The 19,162-nt window shown below is 38.0% G+C and overlaps 1 protein-coding gene across 1 annotated transcript; it reads left to right on the forward strand.

The window, feature by feature from the left end:
* Positions 1-1,744: 1,744 nt before the first annotated feature.
* Positions 1,745-17,219, forward strand: LOC129749455 (uncharacterized). Its single transcript, XM_055744429.1, has 6 exons — positions 1,745-8,580; positions 13,934-14,239; positions 14,300-14,569; positions 14,631-14,718; positions 14,796-15,149; positions 15,569-17,219. The coding sequence occupies exon 1, from the start codon at positions 2,010-2,012 to the stop codon at positions 8,397-8,399; it is 6,390 nt and encodes a 2,129-aa protein (XP_055600404.1). The 5' UTR covers positions 1,745-2,009; the 3' UTR covers positions 8,400-8,580; positions 13,934-14,239; positions 14,300-14,569; positions 14,631-14,718; positions 14,796-15,149; positions 15,569-17,219.
* The last annotated feature ends 1,943 nt before the right edge of the window (positions 17,220-19,162 follow it).

Here is a 19,162-nt window from a genome sequence, read left to right on the forward strand (position 1 = left end):
GCCTCAAGCGTGAATGGGATTACGAAATATTTTGCTCGGAAGATGCACAAAAAACAGATTTTTCATTTATAACTTTTTTATCCACTAGCTGATTGATTTTTTTAAAATAATTTTCTATAAGCCTAAATCAAGACAAACATTTTACCCGAAGACAGCATCACGATTTAAGCTGAAACAGAAAAGTTACCTAAGATGCTCAAGCGCTTACACTTTCTGCATTTGATTCCGTTTCCTGGATTCTGAACATGGATGCGCGCACACGGGTTCGCACCCGAGTTCGAGCACGAGCTCGAACTTGCACCCTACACTTTGAGTGCGGTGAGTTTAAATGGGTGCGTGTTGAACTTGCACCTCAAAAGTTGTGTGCAAGTAAGTACAAAAACTTGCTTGCACTTCGCACCCAAGTTGTACCGTGAAGACTGATGTTTACACTTCCAATAACTAGTATTGGTACCTTTCGCTGCCAGAAATAGCAATAAATTTTTGAAAGCGCTCCATTCAGTCCTGAATTAGCGCAACGGATTTTAATTATGAATAGAAATTTGTATGGGAAAACTAAAATTTTCATCCAAAAATCTCCAGAGATGTACTGAAAGCTGCATAAAATATAATTTTGGATGACAAATATTTCATTGACTCTTAAAGTACAATTCTCGTCAACAAAGTAAAAATCGAACTTGTAACCCTGAAAAGATATAAGATGTTATAAAAAAAATTAGTTAAAAATTATTTATTACCATTATTTATTACAACATGTAACCATTATATCTCGTGTGAGCTCTCATTACGTCGTATGTAACAAAATGTAAACAAAAAGTTTTATAACGATAAAATACAAAAACGGATATAAAATAGTCGCACTCCTTCACATTTTGAATATTTGTAACCTGGACAACATATTCTATACGTAAAATACAAATCTTAAAGTTCTATTGATAACTGTTGCAGCAGTTTTTTTTATGAATTCTCTAGAAGTTTCATAGGACGTAATGAAAGCTCAGGCGAGATATGCATGAACACTATTATTGTTGTTTTGAAACAACATTTTCGCGTGAGCTTTCATCACGAAACGAGAAAAACGCTTATGAATTTTGAGGAGTATATTTCAAATCCTAATTTTATTCTTTTACCTATAACCCTTTATGAAAATTTAATTTTTCGAATAAAAATGATGTTCATCTGATTCTGACGCCTCAATTGGTTTCTATTTTAAAATAGTATTATCGAAAAAAAAATTGTTTTATTTGGATTATAGTCGTTTTAACATCTTTATGACATTCGCGACTTATTTCAACGATGCAGTTGGCGGACAGTAATTGAAAAACTTATTCGGTACAACTCTGATCGATTTTTACTCTTGGGCTTGGACACACGGACATCGGCTCAGGAAGCAACTGACTTGTCAACTGAGCTATGTATATCACAAGCCATGAACAAATTCTATTGACAATTAGAGTCAAAAGGGTATAAATTTCGAACTTATTTTATTTCTGAATTTTGTTCCGAAACAATCGATATATTACGAATACCTTATTTTTTATTAATTAATTAAATTTATGATTGAATTTTTATGAACAAATTTTAAATTGGAAAGTTTTTCAAATTTTTTATTTCAGCTTTCAAACATGTCTCGCACCAAAAAATATTCGTCGCAATACAAAGCGGACAAACGTCGTTTATACGATAAGCAAAAGAACATTAAAAAACTCGCTTCCATTATAAATGATCAAAGAATGAAATCAGATGTCAGCTCTTCTAATAAACCAAACGCAACAATTTTGAAAGATATCCAAACAAATCAAAATTGTTACAGTGAAGAACGTCGACAGAGAGAAACCTTGAATCATACAGAAGCAATTGATGATGATGCTTATCCTATTGTTAAGGAAGATAAAGAGCAAAAACAACAAAGAAACCAGTTTCTATTTGAGAGGAAAAGAAGAGATATTGAAATATCTTCGATCAATCGAGAAAAAAATGCTAAAAGGATTCGAGAAATAAGAGCAGATATGAGCTATTACGAAAATGAAAAAAGAATGAACAGATTTCGTATTCGTAAGATAAGGAATGAAAACATGGAATACTATGCAAGAGAGAAGAACAACATTTCATGTAAATTAGCAGAAAAACGTTTAACAAACGTAAAAGTCCAAGCTGCGTCGAATCATTCAAATTTCTTGAATATGCGTTTACAGAGAAGCAATGAAACGTATCATGTTAATGAAATTGCACGCAACAGATTATTACGACGGGAGCAAAGAATGGATGAATTCATAGCTCATCGAGACAGATACTACAACCTTCTAATTCGTTCGAATGATATTCAATCGAAATCAATAAGGGAATTCATTGAGAATAGAAAGCAGATGCCCAGTTATGTATGCGCAAGCTGCGAGGGTTCATTTTTCTTTAAGAGTGTTCAAAAAATTTCTAAACAGATAATTGATAAAATTATGAAAAACGAAAACATTCAAAATACTTGCGATTCACGCACTTTGAATTATTATTTTCAAAATTCTTGTAATTATCTGTGCAAAACTTGCATTAAATATGTAAAAGAACGTAAAATTCCTAAGCTTGCTACAAGTTGGGGCTTAAAATTACCGCCGGTTCCTGAATGCATTACAAGACTTAATGACATTGAAGAAAGAATAGTTTCTCCTTATGTTGCTTTCCAAAAGGTTGTTCTCATGTCAAAACGTGCTTGTAATCCACAGCTTGGAATGAAAGGGAGTGCAATTCATGTGCCTAGTAGTGTGCCCCTAATGGTTTCGTCTTTGCCAAGACAACTAAATAATCTTGATGTTATACCTATACCGGTGGAATTCAAACGACATATGGGTCACTCTTCCACATATATTAGTGGATTGGTCCGTGCGTCATATGTATCAGAAGCTCTTGATTATTTGAAAAATACTGATTTATACAAAAAACATGACATACAAGTTTCTTCTCATGAAATGAGAATTTTCACGGAAGAAATCAATCGGAACAATGTCATAAATTTAGATGACAGTGAAAATCAAGTTGCTTCAAGCGACGAAGGTAATATTAGGGATAATCAACCCTGTTCTGGATTAGAACAAGAAGTGAATCTGAATTTACAATTTGACGGTTTAGAGGTCGATGATGAATTTTATGAACATTTGGTAGATGATGATGATGAATGTTTACTTTTCGACTTCAATCAACAAACGGCACAACATGCCACTATTGTTATGGCTCCAGGACAAAATCACTGGCCTGTTTCAGTTCACATTCAACCAGATGTTGAGTGTTTTTGTTTTCCAAAAATTTTTGCTGGAAAAAAAAGGCAAATACTTAACAAAAATATTACGAGATCTGATTTAATTAAATGGGAAGTACGCTGCCACACAGTAAAAATTTCGGCATTCAGAATTTTATATTTGGCCAAAATCAAATTGGAATCAGAAGTTCTTAGTTCAACTACACTTACACTAAAAAAGAAATCTAATGCTAAAGGTGTTACAGTTGAGGAAGCATTGAATCCCCAGTTTATTACAGAGCTTAGGCAGCATAATGATGGGTTGAATTTTTTAAAGCACATCAGATGTTCTCCAAGTTTTTGGAGCTCGAAGAAAAAGAATCTCTTTGCGATGTTGCGGCAGTGCGGAAAACCTATGTTTTTCTTAACCGTGTCTGCAGTTGAAAATAAATGGCCTGAATTGATACAAGGTTTGGTATTGAAGACTACAGGGAAACAAATTTCGTTATTGCAAGCTCTTAACCTTCCGGAACAACAAAAACACGATCTTATCAAAGAAAATCCTGTTTACTCAGCATTGTACTATGATTTTAAAATTACTGAGCTAATAAAATTAATGAAACAAAGCTCAGGCCCATTCCAACCGTATAAAATAACAGACTTTTACCGAAGGCGCGAATTTCAAATGAGGGGATCTCCCCACGATCATATGTTACTGTTCATTGAAGATGCACCTTGTCTAGATTTAAATGATGAAGATAGTATAAAAGCTTTTGAAAAATTTGCAGATACATTTATCACATGTCAGTATGACGCTGATAATCCACTTTGTAAATATTTGCGTCACAAGCACACTGATACATGTTCAAAAGGACGAAGTAATAAAAACACATGTAGATTTAATTTTCCAAAATTTGTTCTATCAGAAACTAAAATTTTAAAACCATTGCCCAAGAACGAAATTACTGCAGCGGTTAAGAGAAATCTACAGAAAATAAAAGAAACGATGGAAGTTCTATATTCAAGTAAAGAAAGATCAAATCTTAGTTTTGAAGAAATTTTAGAAAGCTTAGATTTGACAAAAGATGATTACATTAACGCTTTAAGAGCTTCTATAAGTAAAGTTACAATATTTTACAAACGCAGGAGTTGTGAAGTTGATATCAATTCTTATAATCCAATAATATTGAATTTAATGGAATCAAATACAGATTTGCAACTTATTCTAGATGAATACGGCGTTGCAGCATACATTGTTGATTACATAGCTAAGTCTGAATCAGGACTCTCGAAGCAATTGAAAGAACTGCAAAATGAATTAGATAAAAGAAATACTACTTATCTTGAAAAGTTAAGGACAATTGCTAACAAATTTATCAATTCGAATCTAATGAGTGTCAGCGAAGCTATTTATCACTGTTTAAGTATTCCTTTGTCCCATTTCAGTCGAACTCATATATATATCAGCACCTGTAAATCTGAAGATAGAGTAGTTTTTCTTAAATCAGAAAAACAATTAAGATCAATGTGCAAAGATAGTACTGATATCGCTGGTAAAGATATCATAACATATTATGCGGAACGGGTAGATTTACAGAACATTTGTTTAGCTGAGTACGCTGCATTTTATTTTAAAACTAAAGGTAAAAGACGTCCTGATAAGAACAGGTCAGAGATTTCTGACGAAGAAGAGGACATTGAAGAAACAGAAGTAGATAGAGAAAATCCTAATCATAAGAGAAGAAAAATAGCTCGGATTCTAAGATATAATCGATACAAAATCGAACAAGATCCCGACAATTATTATCGAGAGCAACTACTTCTATTCTATCCTTGGAGAAATGAAATCAATGAAATTGAAACAGTAAACTGGTTGGAAGTGTATAATAATAACCTAGGTGTTATTACTAGAAATCGTTCTAAATTTCAAATACTGTCAGATGATGTAATAGACAAAGCAATAGAAGCCGCAATTGATAATAGAGCAGAATTAGAAAACGAAGAAATTTCCGAATTCGAACAAAATCAGTTGTCTAAAGATCATGAAATTGATATTCTTATACAAGGAGGTATTGATAGACCGAAAACGTTTACTCCATTTGTGTATTCGGCTCCTCCGAAAGTAAACAAACGTGATCTTCTTGAAAATCTAAGGAAGCTGAATAACAGACAAAGAGAAATTGTAATTCATATTTACAAATGTTTTAAACTGAACAAGTTACCTTTTAAAATTTTTATCTCCGGCTCAGCAGGTGTTGGAAAAAGTTTAGTTATATCAACAATATATCAATTGATTACATATTTTCTGGAGTACTGTGTTGAAACCTCAGTTTGGCAATCATCAGATTCTGTCAAAGTGTTATTAAGCGCGTTTTCTGGCAAAGCTGCCTTTTTAATTGGAGGGAATACTTTACACTCAGCCTTTGCCTTACCTTTGACTGAAACTAGAAACATTCCAGATTTACCTATGGACGTCGCAAATAATTTACGTCAACAGTTGTTACATTGTAAATTGATAGTTATAGATGAAATATCAATGGTTGGAAGTACCATTTTTAGTCGTATAGATACAAGATTGCGCCAAATTACAGGAGTTGATGAAAGTTTTGGTGGTTTATCTGTAATAACCGTAGGAGATTTCCGACAACTTCCGCCGGTCAAAGATAGATTCATTTTTAACCCTCCCAGAGATTGTTTGGTGACGTTGGATCTTTCCCCTTTATGGGCGGATTTTGAATTTTATGAATTAACTGAGGTCATGAGGCAGAAAGACGACTTAGACTTTGTTAATGCGTTAAATAATTTTGCCCAGGGAACTATGAATGCAGCAGATATCAACGTTTTTAAAAGTAGAGAAGTCGCTGAAAATGAAGTACCTAGTGACGCTATAAGGTTGTACTATACGAATTTGGATGTTGACAGATATAATGCCATAAAAATTGCAGAGTCTAAGGAAACCGAAATTTTAAGTTTGGCTGAAGATAAATTGACAGGCAATTTGAAAGAAGAACAAATTTTAAAGAAACTTGATATTTGGAAGGCTAAAACTACCAGAGATTGTGGAGGGTATCCATATTCAATACAATTCAAAAAAGGTATCAAGTACATGGTAACTGCAAATCTAGATGTATCGGATGGTATCGTAAACGGCGCAACTGGAGTTTTGGAATTTGTTTTTTGCAATCCACAGTCAAATAAACCTATCATAGTGTATCTTAATTTTGACAGTAAGAAAGTTGGCAGAAACGCTCGACTTAAATTTCATGAATTTACAGAAAATTTGCATCTTAACAAAAACTGGACGCCTATTGAAAGACAAAGATATAGTTTGACTAATCATTTTCAACGTGACTATCAAATTACTCGAAATCAATTCCCATTAGTTCCCTGTGAAGCGCTTACAATTCATAAAAGTCAGGGACAAACATATTCAAAAGTATGCGTTGATTTACGCAAGAAAGGGAACTCGACTCGTCAGTTAATTTATGTTGCCTTGAGTCGTGTTTCGAAATTATCTGGTCTTTATATATTAGGAAATTTTCCGGGAAATATGGCCGACAATCCTACTATCAGAGCTTGTTTGAAAGAAACGGAAAGATTGAAGACGTATAGACAATTAACTTTATCTTTTAATAATTTAACAACTCACACAGGATTGGTTATTGCTTATCAGAATTCTAGATCTTTAAGAGAAAATTTGAAGTATATCAACGCGGATGCATGGTATTCGAGATGTGACATAATTGTATTTTCTGAAACGGGTATCCTGACAAACGATGAAGTAAATATACCCAATTTTAATATTGTTTACCGATCAGATAGACAAACACTTCCATTGTTTGTTAAGAGTGGCATTGCAAAAGGTATAATATGCTATGCGAAAATTGGTTTAATAATTTCAGTAGAAAGTCATAAGACGGTTTTTAAAGCCAATAACCTCAATAAATATGTTGGCCATACCGACTTAGTGATTCTAAAACATAGACATATTTCGCTTCTTACAGGCTATAAATCACCTAAAATTAATTGTAATGAATTTATATCTGTATTCAATTCAATTCACAATGATTATAATGACCCAACCATATTGATAGGAGATTTCAATTTCAATCTCAACAGTACATGTGACGAAACAAAAAAAATTGTTAAATACCTGAATAGAAAGAATCTTTTTGATAAGTTAGTTTGTAACGAGCCTACAACAGATCTAGGTTCAAGATTAGATATTGTGTTTTCTAACATAAGAAATATTTCAACTGGTGTATATGAGTCTTATTTTTCTGACCACAAACCAGTCTTTGCAATAATTCGTGAAACAGTATTGGAATTAGAATCCGCTGAATTTCTAGAAAGTGAGTACTTTGATAATTCTTCATCAAATTTAGTTAATGACAACATTCACAATGAACTTTTCAATGACCCTCCAGAAGAATTTTTTAATGATGCTGATATTTTGAATGAAAATTCAACAACACATATACTTGAAAACGAAGAATGGTCCAACGCTGAACTTTTTAGAAATTTGAATGATGCGTTATTAGATATTTTGGTTACTTCAATTGATTTTAATGTAGATACAGAATACCGCATTATGTCATTGTTAGAAAATTATTCTGAATCCCTTGATCTTGCTTATACGCATTTGAACGTTTGCCCAATTCATATTTTTGACCGTTTACGTGATCTTGACAGGATGGCAAACGAACAGTATTTTCAAGAATTTGTTGAAATTGAAATCCCGAGAGATGGAAATTGTCAGTTCCATTCGATTTCATATTCTTTGATTGGAAATACAATATTGTCAAATGTTCTCCGAACGTTCGCATTCAGAAGTGTTTTACAAAATAAGTCCTATTTTGAAGGTAGAGAAAATTTACTTGAATCGGGATCATTTTTCAATCTTCTTTGTGTTTCATGCGAAGACAGTGCCTGGGGTAATGCGGATACTTTATACGCATTAAGCATTATTTTAAAACGAAGTATTTTTGTTGTTATCAAAGGAACCCCAGTTAATTGTTTAGAAATCAGACCACCAGTCGTATCATTGACTCCAATTGTTATGATTTACGGATCTTCACATTATAATGTACTTCTTCCTAAAAAACTTCATTCTAAATATGAGTTTCCGAATACAAGTGTAATTAATGTAAGAGAAAGTGAACTGTTCTTGTAATTTTTGTTTTTTATACGATTCACACATTAATTATTGGATTAATATTGAGTACAGTACATAATAGTTGTGATGTTTTTCTCTGGTTGCTAAATAAGATCAGAAAAAATATGTGGCATCAATTTGCAAGTCTTTCATTTGAGCTTCCTTCGCGCACGCAGTGTATCAGATACATCAATAAAAGGTAAAATGAAATGCGAAGAGCTTGAAACAATTCAGTTTAGATTTAAATAAAATTTTAAGTAAGATGTCAACATTGATGAGGCAAGTCACTGCAGATATTCAGTTATTCCTTAGTATCTGTGTATTGTATCGAAATTGAAACAGTCAGCGATGGTTCGTCCAAATTCTCATAGATGACAATGATAATGATGATGATAATGATAGTGATAATCTTTAAGATTGTTGAATTTTCAGTGGCCTTTTGTCAACTTGAAATTAATTAAGAGAAGTCTACATATATTTGAGCACTGCGCGGTATTTACATGAATTGTTTCAAATCTGAGATGTTTTGTAGTACAATTGTAGCAGTAAATGTATGTGATTTGTTAAAAAAAAAATCTTTTCAAAAGAATTGCTCGATCCGCTCAAATATGTGTAGGGGAATGAGGTGGGAACATTATCATCATCATTATCATTATGATTTTATTATTCAAATTTCATAATCGCAGTTGATATTATTAATTTTGAATCCTAATAGAATCGTTGTAAGAATAATAACTGTTTGAAGCGAGATAACATTCTCAATTGTTTTGCATTGCACAGTGTGGCTGGACACTTGAACATCCGCCTTGAACAAGCACAGTGCGACGAGACATCCACTGTTTGAAGCGAGATAACATTCTCAATTGTTTTGCATTGCACAGCGTGGCTGGACACTTGGACATCCACTAAGGCGTGGCGAGACACCCGCCTTGAGCAAGCACAGTGCGACGAGACATCCACTGTTTGAAGCGAGATAACATTCTCAATTGTTTTGCATTGCACAGCGTGGCTGGACACTTGGACATCCACTAAGGCGTGGCGAGACACCCGCCTTGAATAAGCACAGTGCGACGAGACATCCACTGTTTGAAGCGAGATAACATTCTCAATACTTTTGCATTGCACAGTGTGGATGGACACTTGGACATCCACTAAGGTGGGCGAGACACCCGCCTTGAACAAGCACAGTGCGACGAGACATCCACTGTTTGAAGCGAGATAACATTCTCAATACTTTTGCATTGCACAGTGTGGATGGACACTTGGACATCCACTAAGGCGTGGCTGAACACCCGCCTTGAACAAGCACAGTGCGACGAGACATCCACTGTTTGAAGCGAGATAACATTCTCAATACTTTTGCATTGCACAGTGTGGATGGACACTTGGACATCCACTAAGGCGTGGCGAGACACCCGCCTTGAACAAGCACAGTGCGACGAGACATCCACTGTTTGAAGCGAGATAACATTCTCAATTGTTTTGCATTGCACAGCGTGGCTGGACACTTGGACATCCACTTAGGCGTGGCGAGACACCCGCCTTGAACAAGCACAGTGCGACGAGACATCCACTGTTTGAAGCGAGATAACATTCTCAATTGTTTTGCATTGCACAGCGTGGCTGGACACTTGGACATCCACTTAGGCGTGGCGAGACACCCGCCTTGAATACGCACAGTGCGACGAGACATCCACTGTTTGAAGCGAGATAACATTCTCAATACTTTTGCATTGCACAGTGTGGATGGACACTTGGACATCCACTAAGGCGTGGCTGAACACCCGCCTTGAACAAGCACAGTGCGACGAGACATCCACTGTTTGAAGCGAGATAACATTCTCAATACTTTTGCATTGCACAGTGTGGATGGACACTTGGACATCCACTAAGGCGTGGCTGAACACCCGCCATTAACAAGCACAGTGCGACGAGACATCCACTGTTTGAAGCGAGATAACATTCTCAATTGTTTTGCATTGCACAGCGTGGCTGGACACTTGGACATCCACTAAGGCGTGGCGAGACACCCGCCTTGAACAAGCACAGTGCGACGAGACATCCACTGTTTGAAGCGAGATAACATTCTCAATTGTTTTGCATTGCACAGCGTGGCTGGACACTTGGACATCCACTAAGGCGTGGCGAGACACCCGCCTTGAATAAGCACAGTGCGACGAGACATCCACTGTTTGAAGCGAGATAACATTCTCAATACTTTTGCATTGCACAGTGTGGATGGACACTTGGACATCCACTAAGGTGGGCGAGACACCCGCCTTGAACAAGCACAGTGCGACGAGATATCCACTGTTTGAAGCGAGATAACATTCTCAATACTTTTGCATTGCACAGTGTGGATGGACACTTGGACATCCACTAAGGCGTGGCGAGACACCCGCCTTGAACAAGCACAGTGCGACGAGACATCCACTGTTTGAAGCGAGATAACATTCTCAATTGTTTTGCATTGCACAGCGTGGCTGGACACTTGGACATCCACTAAGGCGTGGCGAGACACCCGCCTTGAATAAGCACAGTGCGACGAGACATCCACTGTTTGAAGCGAGATAACATTCTCAATACTTTTGCATTGCACAGTGTGGATGGACACTTGGACATCCACTTAGGCGTGGCGAGACACCCGCCTTGAATAAGCACAGTGCGACGAGACATCCACTGTTTGAAGCGAGATAACATTCTCAATACTTTTGCATTGCACAGTGTGGATGGACACTTGGACATCCACTAAGGCGTGGCTGAACACCCGCCTTGAACAAGCACAGTGCGACGAGACATCCACTGTTTGAAGCGAGATAACATTCTCAATACTTTTGCATTGCACAGTGTGGATGGACACTTGGACATCCACTAAGGCGTGGCTGAACACCCGCCTTGAACAAGCACAGTGCGACGAGACATCCACTGTTTGAAGCGAGATAACATTCTCAATACTTTTGCATTGCACAGTGTGGATGGACACTTGGACATCCACTAAGGCGTGGCGAGACACCCGCCTTGAACAAGCACAGTGCGACGAGACATCCACTGTTTGAAGCGAGATAACATTCTCAATTGTTTTGCATTGCACAGCGTGGCTGGACACTTGGACATCCACTAAGGCGTGGCGAGACACCCGCCTTGAACAAGCACAGTGCGACGAGACATCCACTGTTTGAAGCGAGATAACATTCTCAATACTTTTGCATTGCACAGTGTGGATGGACACTTGGACATCCACTAAGGCGTGGCTGAACACCCGCCTTGAACAAGCACAGTGCGACGAGACATCCACTGTTTGAAGCGAGATAACATTCTCAATACTTTTGCATTGCACAGTGTGGATGGACACTTGGACATCCACTAAGGCGTGGCGAGACACCCGCCTTGAACAAGCACAGTGCGACGAGACATCCACTGTTTGAAGCGAGATAACATTCTCAATACTTTTGCATTGCACAGTGTGGATGGACACTTGGACATCCACTAAGGCGTGGCGAGACACCCGCCTTGAACAAGCACAGTGCGACGAGACATCCACTGTTTGAAGCGAGATAACATTCTCAATTGTTTTGCATTGCACAGCGTGGCTGGACACTTGGACATCCACTAAGGCGTGGCTGAACACCCGCCTTGAACAAGCACAGTGCGACGAGACATCCACTGTTTGAAGCGAGATAACATTCTCAATACTTTTGCATTGCACAGCGTGGCTGGACACTTGGACATCCACTTAGGCGTGGCGAGACACCCGCCTTGAATAAGCACAGTGCGACGAGACATCCACTGTTTGAAGCGAGATAACATTCTCAATACTTTTGCATTGCACAGTGTGGATGGACACTTGGACATCCACTAAGGCGTGGCTGAACACCCGCCTTGAACAAGCACAGTGCGACGAGACATCCACTGTTTGAAGCGAGATAACATTCTCAATACTTTTGCATTGCACAGTGTGGATGGACACTTGGACATCCACTAAGGCGTGGCGAGACACCCGCCTTGAACAAGCACAGTGCGACGAGACATCCACTGTTTGAAGCGAGATAACATTCTCAATACTTTTGCATTGCACAGCGTGGCTGGACACTTGGACATCCACTAAGGCGTGGCGAGACACCCGCCTTGAACAAGCACAGTGCGACGAGACATCCACTGTTTGAAGCGAGATAACATTCTCAATTGTTTTGCATTGCACAGCGTGGCTGGACACTTGGACATCCACTAAGGCGTGGCGAGACACCCGCCTTGAATAAGCACAGTGCGACGAGACATCCACTGTTTGAAGCGAGATAACATTCTCAATACTTTTGCATTGCACAGTGTGGATGGACACTTGGACATCCACTAAGGTGGGCGAGACACCCGCCTTGAACAAGCACAGTGCGACGAGATATCCACTGTTTGAAGCGAGATAACATTCTCAATACTTTTGCATTGCACAGTGTGGATGGACACTTGGACATCCACTAAGGCGTGGCGAGACACCCGCCTTGAACAAGCACAGTGCGACGAGACATCCACTGTTTGAAGCGAGATAACATTCTCAATTGTTTTGCATTGCACAGCGTGGCTGGACACTTGGACATCCACTAAGGCGTGGCGAGACACCCGCCTTGAACAAGCACAGTGCGACGAGATATCCACTGTTTGAAGCGAGATAACATTCTCAATACTTTTGCATTGCACAGTGTGGATGGACACTTGGACATCCACTAAGGCGTGGCTGAACACCCGCCTTGAACAAGCACAGTGCGACGAGACATCCACTGTTTGAAGCGAGATAACATTCTCAATTGTTTTGCATTGCACAGTGTGGATGGACACCTGGACACCCACTAAGGCGTGGCTGAACACCCACCTTGAACAAGCACAGTGCGACGAGACATCCACTGTTTGAAGCGAGATAACATTCTCAATACTTTTGCATTGCACAGTGTGGATGGACACTTGGACATCCACTAAGGCGTGGCGAGACACCCGCCTTGAATAAGCACAGTGCGACGAGACATTCACTGTTTGAAGCGAGATAACATTCTCAATACTTTTGCATTGCACAGTGTGGATGGACACTTGGACATCCACTAAGGCGTGGCGAGACACCCGCCTTGAATAAGCACAGTGCGACGAGACATCCACTGTTTGAAGCGAGATAACATTCTCAATACTTTTGCATTGCACAGCGTGGCTGGACACTTGGACATCCACTAAGGCGTGGCGAGACACCCGCCTTGAACAAGCACAGTGCGACGAGACATCCACTGTTTGAAGCGAGATAACATTCTCAATACTTTTGCATTGCACAGTGTGGATGGACACTTGGACACCCACTAAGACGTGGCTGAACACCCGCCTTGAATAAGCACAGTGCGACGAGACATCCACTGTTTGAAGCGAGATAACATTCTCAATACTTTTGCATTGCACAGTGTGGATGGACACTTGAACATCCACTAAGGCGTGGCGAGACACCCGCCTTGAACAAGCACAGTGCGACGAGACATCCACTATTTGAAGCGAGATTACATTCTCAATTGTTTTGCATTGCACAGCGTGGCTGGACACGTGGACATCCACTAAGGCGTGGCGAGACACCCGCCTTGAACAAGCACAGTGTGACGAGATATCCATTGTTAAAAGCGAATACGATTATCCAAGATTCACCGGAATGGAAACCATCCTACGACCAGGGAAGAGCGCAGTCCAGTTTGATTTACTTCATGCTGACCGAAGCTACAACAGCGGAAATCGAGGAGGTTTGCGATTATGCAGCAAATTTCGATAGCTATTGATCGGAATCCAACTAATAATCTGCATCTGAGAACCTTTATCGAAAATCCTGATATTCCGCGCTTGCCGTAAGTACCCAGTATTTACTACAAATATTACTCCACCTTATATTTTGTGTCTTTGAGCAGCGCCGGAGTCCTTTACGAAAAATTTAGCAACGGTGGCACGCGGTGCTGGTTTGTTGATCAAGACGGTCAAAAACTTCGGCATCATGAGTAACGTGCCGCGGATTGGAGCTTGATGCCATTTCCAATCCAAAAACAATCGCCGTGCCCGTCACCTGAGACGAGTGGGGAATTATTATAGCCCACGGCAAGGCTGTGTTGCTCAAAAGGTGGACCGATAATCAACGTTTTTCAGTTACGAGCTAACGGCGCTTCCATCAGCGATTTCAAGTGGTAAGTTAGCAATTATTCCAACCATTATCAATCAATTAAAAAATTATTTTGTCATTTCTAGGCCAAAATTATTCATCGAAGGTGCATGTGCATGTTCCTAGGCGTATTGATCAGCCCAAGGACATTTTGTGATGGTCACATTTTCATTGGTGGGTATCTTTTTAATATATTTTATGACTAATTCTATTGATTGAAACATATCCTATTTTCCATAAATTGACGAAAGGATGCTTCAGATGAATGCATAAGCGTTGGTGAGCGAACACCCATTTGTTTTTAGACGCTCTCAGAGGTCGGATACCTTCACTTACCACCAGATGTCGGTCGGAAAAATGTAGTTATCTACCGCCTTTAATCTGCCGGAGAAAGGAGACTAGCTGTTTCTGAGTAACCATAAGTTCAACATCGAGTCGAAGATTCCATACCTGCCAGAGTAGTGAGATTGGCCGCAGTGCATCGAATGAATTTTCTGGATATATCCCAAGAGTTAAACTACGCAACAGGATTTGGCAGCCGACTTTATGCTTAAGCTGCATAAGCGTTCTGAATGATACGTCGCAAGCGTCAATGATAAAGGCAGGTGAGCAATTTTTTTAACTTCCTTTTGAATTTGTTACCTCATCCATCCAAATTTCTTATTTTGAAGTAGATGTGTTCAAATGATAAGCTTAAAATTAAATTTTATTTAATTCTTGATTTTTTTTTACTTTTACGTTCTAAATTCGAATTTTTATTCAAATTGTGTTTTTATAATGACATGGCATTTAAAATTCATTAGTTTTAAGTAAATAAAATCAATCTTTGATAACTGATGGAAATAATATGCCAAACGAAAACTAATTTAAGATATATTTACTCTCCTAATCTATCGCCTAATTTTCCTTTAAATCCTTTTCGGCTTTCTATACATACATAGCTGTTTAAATGCAAACAAAAAAAGATTGAATTATTTATGAAATGTCAATAATAATAATAATGCTTTTGCTTGGTTATTTCTAGATAACAATCGTACGGGTGCTGAAAATCATCCCGATATGGAACTACAACGCTGCACGGGGAATAGACTACATCACATTTGTAAAAAATGCGATGATTCCACGGCGATTGTTTGATTCTATGCTCGCCAAATTTCGCGCGAACACAAACGATTGCTGGCGAATACAGTACCAGCAACAAAAAAAACCATCTCCACCCCGTCTGGGGCTGAGTAAATGGCTTGAAGTTTGTACAAACAGCACCATACACCATGCCATAGACAACACAAATGGCGTGTGCAAATTCGATGATTCCAAGACGATTGTTTGATCTATGCTCGCCCACACACGATACAAACGTATTTAGCGCGAACACAAACGATGGCTGACGATAACACTAACAACAAAAAACCACCGCCACCCCTACTGGGACTGAGTAAATTTCCTGAATATTGTACAAACAGCACCGTACACTATGCCACAGAGGGTGGTTTGTGCAAAATATTTCGATCCAGACTGATTTTACTCAAACCGTTTGCGCGCTCATTCAAGCAGTGCCATACCTCTTGCTAGTGAATTAGTGGTCCATGGTTCATAAAAAATTTATTTGTTCAAAAAATTTTTTGATTGTTATGACACTAATCTAAGTTTCAATTACTCATACTATTACATTCGATTACCATTCGAATTTGGATTTCTCCAATTGTCCGCTTAACTTAACATTATGAAACGAATTCAAATCCATACGCGGAATACAAATTCAATTTACATTTTATAATTCATAATTTGGATTCAAAAACCAGCATCTAAATAGAATTCAAATTTAAATGCAGACTCACAATTCAGAATCACAGTTCAAATTAAAAAATCAGCATTCAGTTCAAAATAATATTAAAATAATAATATCATATTCAAATCTGATTTTGGAATTGTAATTCACAGTTGTAAATTCAAATTCTGGTTTAAGATTCAAAATGTACATATTTCTGATAAAACTAGCTGACCCGGTAAACTTCGTTCTACCTTCTAAAGTATAAATCGTAATAAATTTTATCTACACGTCCTTAACTGCATCGTGCTCGCGAATAGATTCTTAAGGAAATCGTAACAAATAAAGTAGAATTTGTATTGGAACCACCTTTCATAAAAAGTGAGATCCTTGAAACTATTATACAAACCATCTCTGACCCAAAAAACCCTCGGATACCAAATTTCACTTCATTCCGACCGACCATTCATACGTGATGTTGTTACAAAGAAAACGCCTCCATTTTTATATATAAGAAATAGAATAATTGAGGCCCTCAGGATCAGAGGGGTGCAAGTGCCAAAATCATCAGTTTTGAGTTAAGTATACCTAACGGTGCAAAACTCAGATTTTTTCTATAATTTATTAACACTTGTTTGATTGAATTAAAACTGCTCGAATTCGAAAAATATATGAGAACTCGAGCACCTTCCCAACTTTGAAGCGCGTTTTCTCGAAACTATCATTTAGGCACTTGACCCCTTTGATCCCAAGCGCCTCAATTTGAATTTAGAATTTACCTCTACATATTATAATGTCATGGGGTTAATTCATGAGATTTTATGATTTTATACTAAAATGAACGGGTTTCAAATTACAGATTCTGTTTTTAGAATTATATTTTTGGTTCCTATCTTTTCTAGTTGTAGCTGCAGAATCAGATTCAAATGATTTTTAAACAATTTCATTAAATTACTTATTTTAATTTTGTGTCAATATCAGTTGCCCAACCTATAACGGGTTTTGATGAACGGAGCTTTAAGCTCGCGGGGATAGAGAGGCTACTTTGCATGTCTCGCTAGACTCAATCAAGCTTTGCAGTCCGGATTTATAATGTTTCGGACAGATATCACATGCTCACGTATGTCGACAATGTTGCGGGCAGTAAACTGAAACTGTACAGCGATCACTTATGCAACATGTTGTCATATAGTCTGTACATCTGTAAATCTCTATTCCCGTCGGGGTGAATGATGCTCGTTTGCCCCTGGTCCGCTGTATGGCCGTAAATTGCCACTGCTACTCCTTTCCCTAAATAACACTTACTAGGCTTCGGGTGGCTGGTGGCAATGGTGGTTACAGTTGAGGCTCATTTTTGGTGCGGCCGACGACCGCGCAGTTAGAACAGGTGTGTCTGACTGTGTTGTTGTGGCTTGCTAACAACTCCTAACGGAGGCAAAATCATAAAGCTCTAGAATATTCCAACTGGATGTAGTCCGGGTGGATGCTCAATGGGGCCGTGAAGACGATTGATGGGTGATCAAGCTGCCAGGGATCCACAGGTTGATGAGAGTTCAGGATGCCGCGTCACGATTTGGCGTGGCTAGGCAGGCTGTCTGCTGGTAGTAAAGAAATGACTGGATCTTTGAATGAGATGCTGGCGGGAGCCTAACACTAGACTAAGAAAGAATAATTTTGTAGGTAATATACCTTCCCAAATTTGAATGCACAGGTTGCTTTCAAAATTTAAGTTATCATTGTATGTAAATATTCGAAATATGGTATTTGAGTTCAATTATTGTGATTTATATACGTATATATTTGTTAAAGATAAATCATTTTATTATTTAGTACTAAATTCTTTATTTTTGTGTATTGATATCACTTAGACTTAAAATGAAGTGATATAAATATTGAAAGTAGCCATTCCAAAAACTTAATAATATCAATAACTAGATTTTCCTAGCTTGAAATCTGTGCTTAGTCCATACGAAGTATTTCAATTCCAGGGGTCATTTAATAAAGAAAAATCATTAGAACATTGTTACAACGACATTTTTTTTTTCAAAAAGCTGGATTTTCATGGAAAGTAAAATTGAAACATCAGATAATCTAATCGTATGTTTTAATCCACTATTTTCAATTTCGTATATTTTAAAATTTTCTATGTTAATTTTTAGTCTGTTCAATGGACTTTGGTTGAAACGGGTCGAAACAAGTAGAAATGGATTGACAGTTGATCATCTGTCTCTTTCCGATTGACTTCGACCGATTTCTACCAGGTCGAAACGAATCCTGCTGCCGAGCTGGATTGGTTTCGATTAGTTTCCACTTGCTCCATTGAACAACGACCCAACTTGTTTCGATCAAACATTGGCTCGTTGAACATCTATCAATTGACCGATACCAGTTGAAACCGATTTTTACCAACGGTTGAACGAAGCTTTTGGTCATTTGACATTAAAGTTGATTTGAAAATGCATTAAAAAAAAATTTGTCATCGACATCTGTAAAGTTTTAAAATAATCTTTCGCTAGAATACTAGTTCTTGGTTGAAAGCGATTAACTGCTTTAACGATTTAAGGGTTTCCACATCACAGTGTTCCACATTACAGCATAAAGTAGGCATCGTTTGTGTTAACTGACATTCTATGCAATCCTACATGAATGTCAGCTGCTTATTTTAATTCTAAATGATGATGATTTTATGTTGAGATATTTCGTTGAAATTAAATGGTTTGAGGTTCAGACCCGTATCTTTATATAGATTCGGTGCTCAGATAGAGATTTTAGAATTCTTTAAGCTCCCAGTTATAATTTCGCAACTAGTTAAAAATAATTTGTTGCGATTCCAAATCGTTCTATCGAAAC

This window comes from Uranotaenia lowii, chromosome 2 (assembly GCF_029784155.1).
Source record: "Uranotaenia lowii strain MFRU-FL chromosome 2, ASM2978415v1, whole genome shotgun sequence".
NCBI lineage: Eukaryota > Metazoa > Arthropoda > Insecta > Diptera > Culicidae > Uranotaenia > Uranotaenia lowii.

What these genes read in the sequence shown, in the direction of transcription:
- LOC129749455 (XM_055744429.1), top strand. Translation starts at nt 2,010, where the DNA reads ATGAGCTATTACGAAAATGAAAAAAGAATGAACAGATTTCGTATTCGT.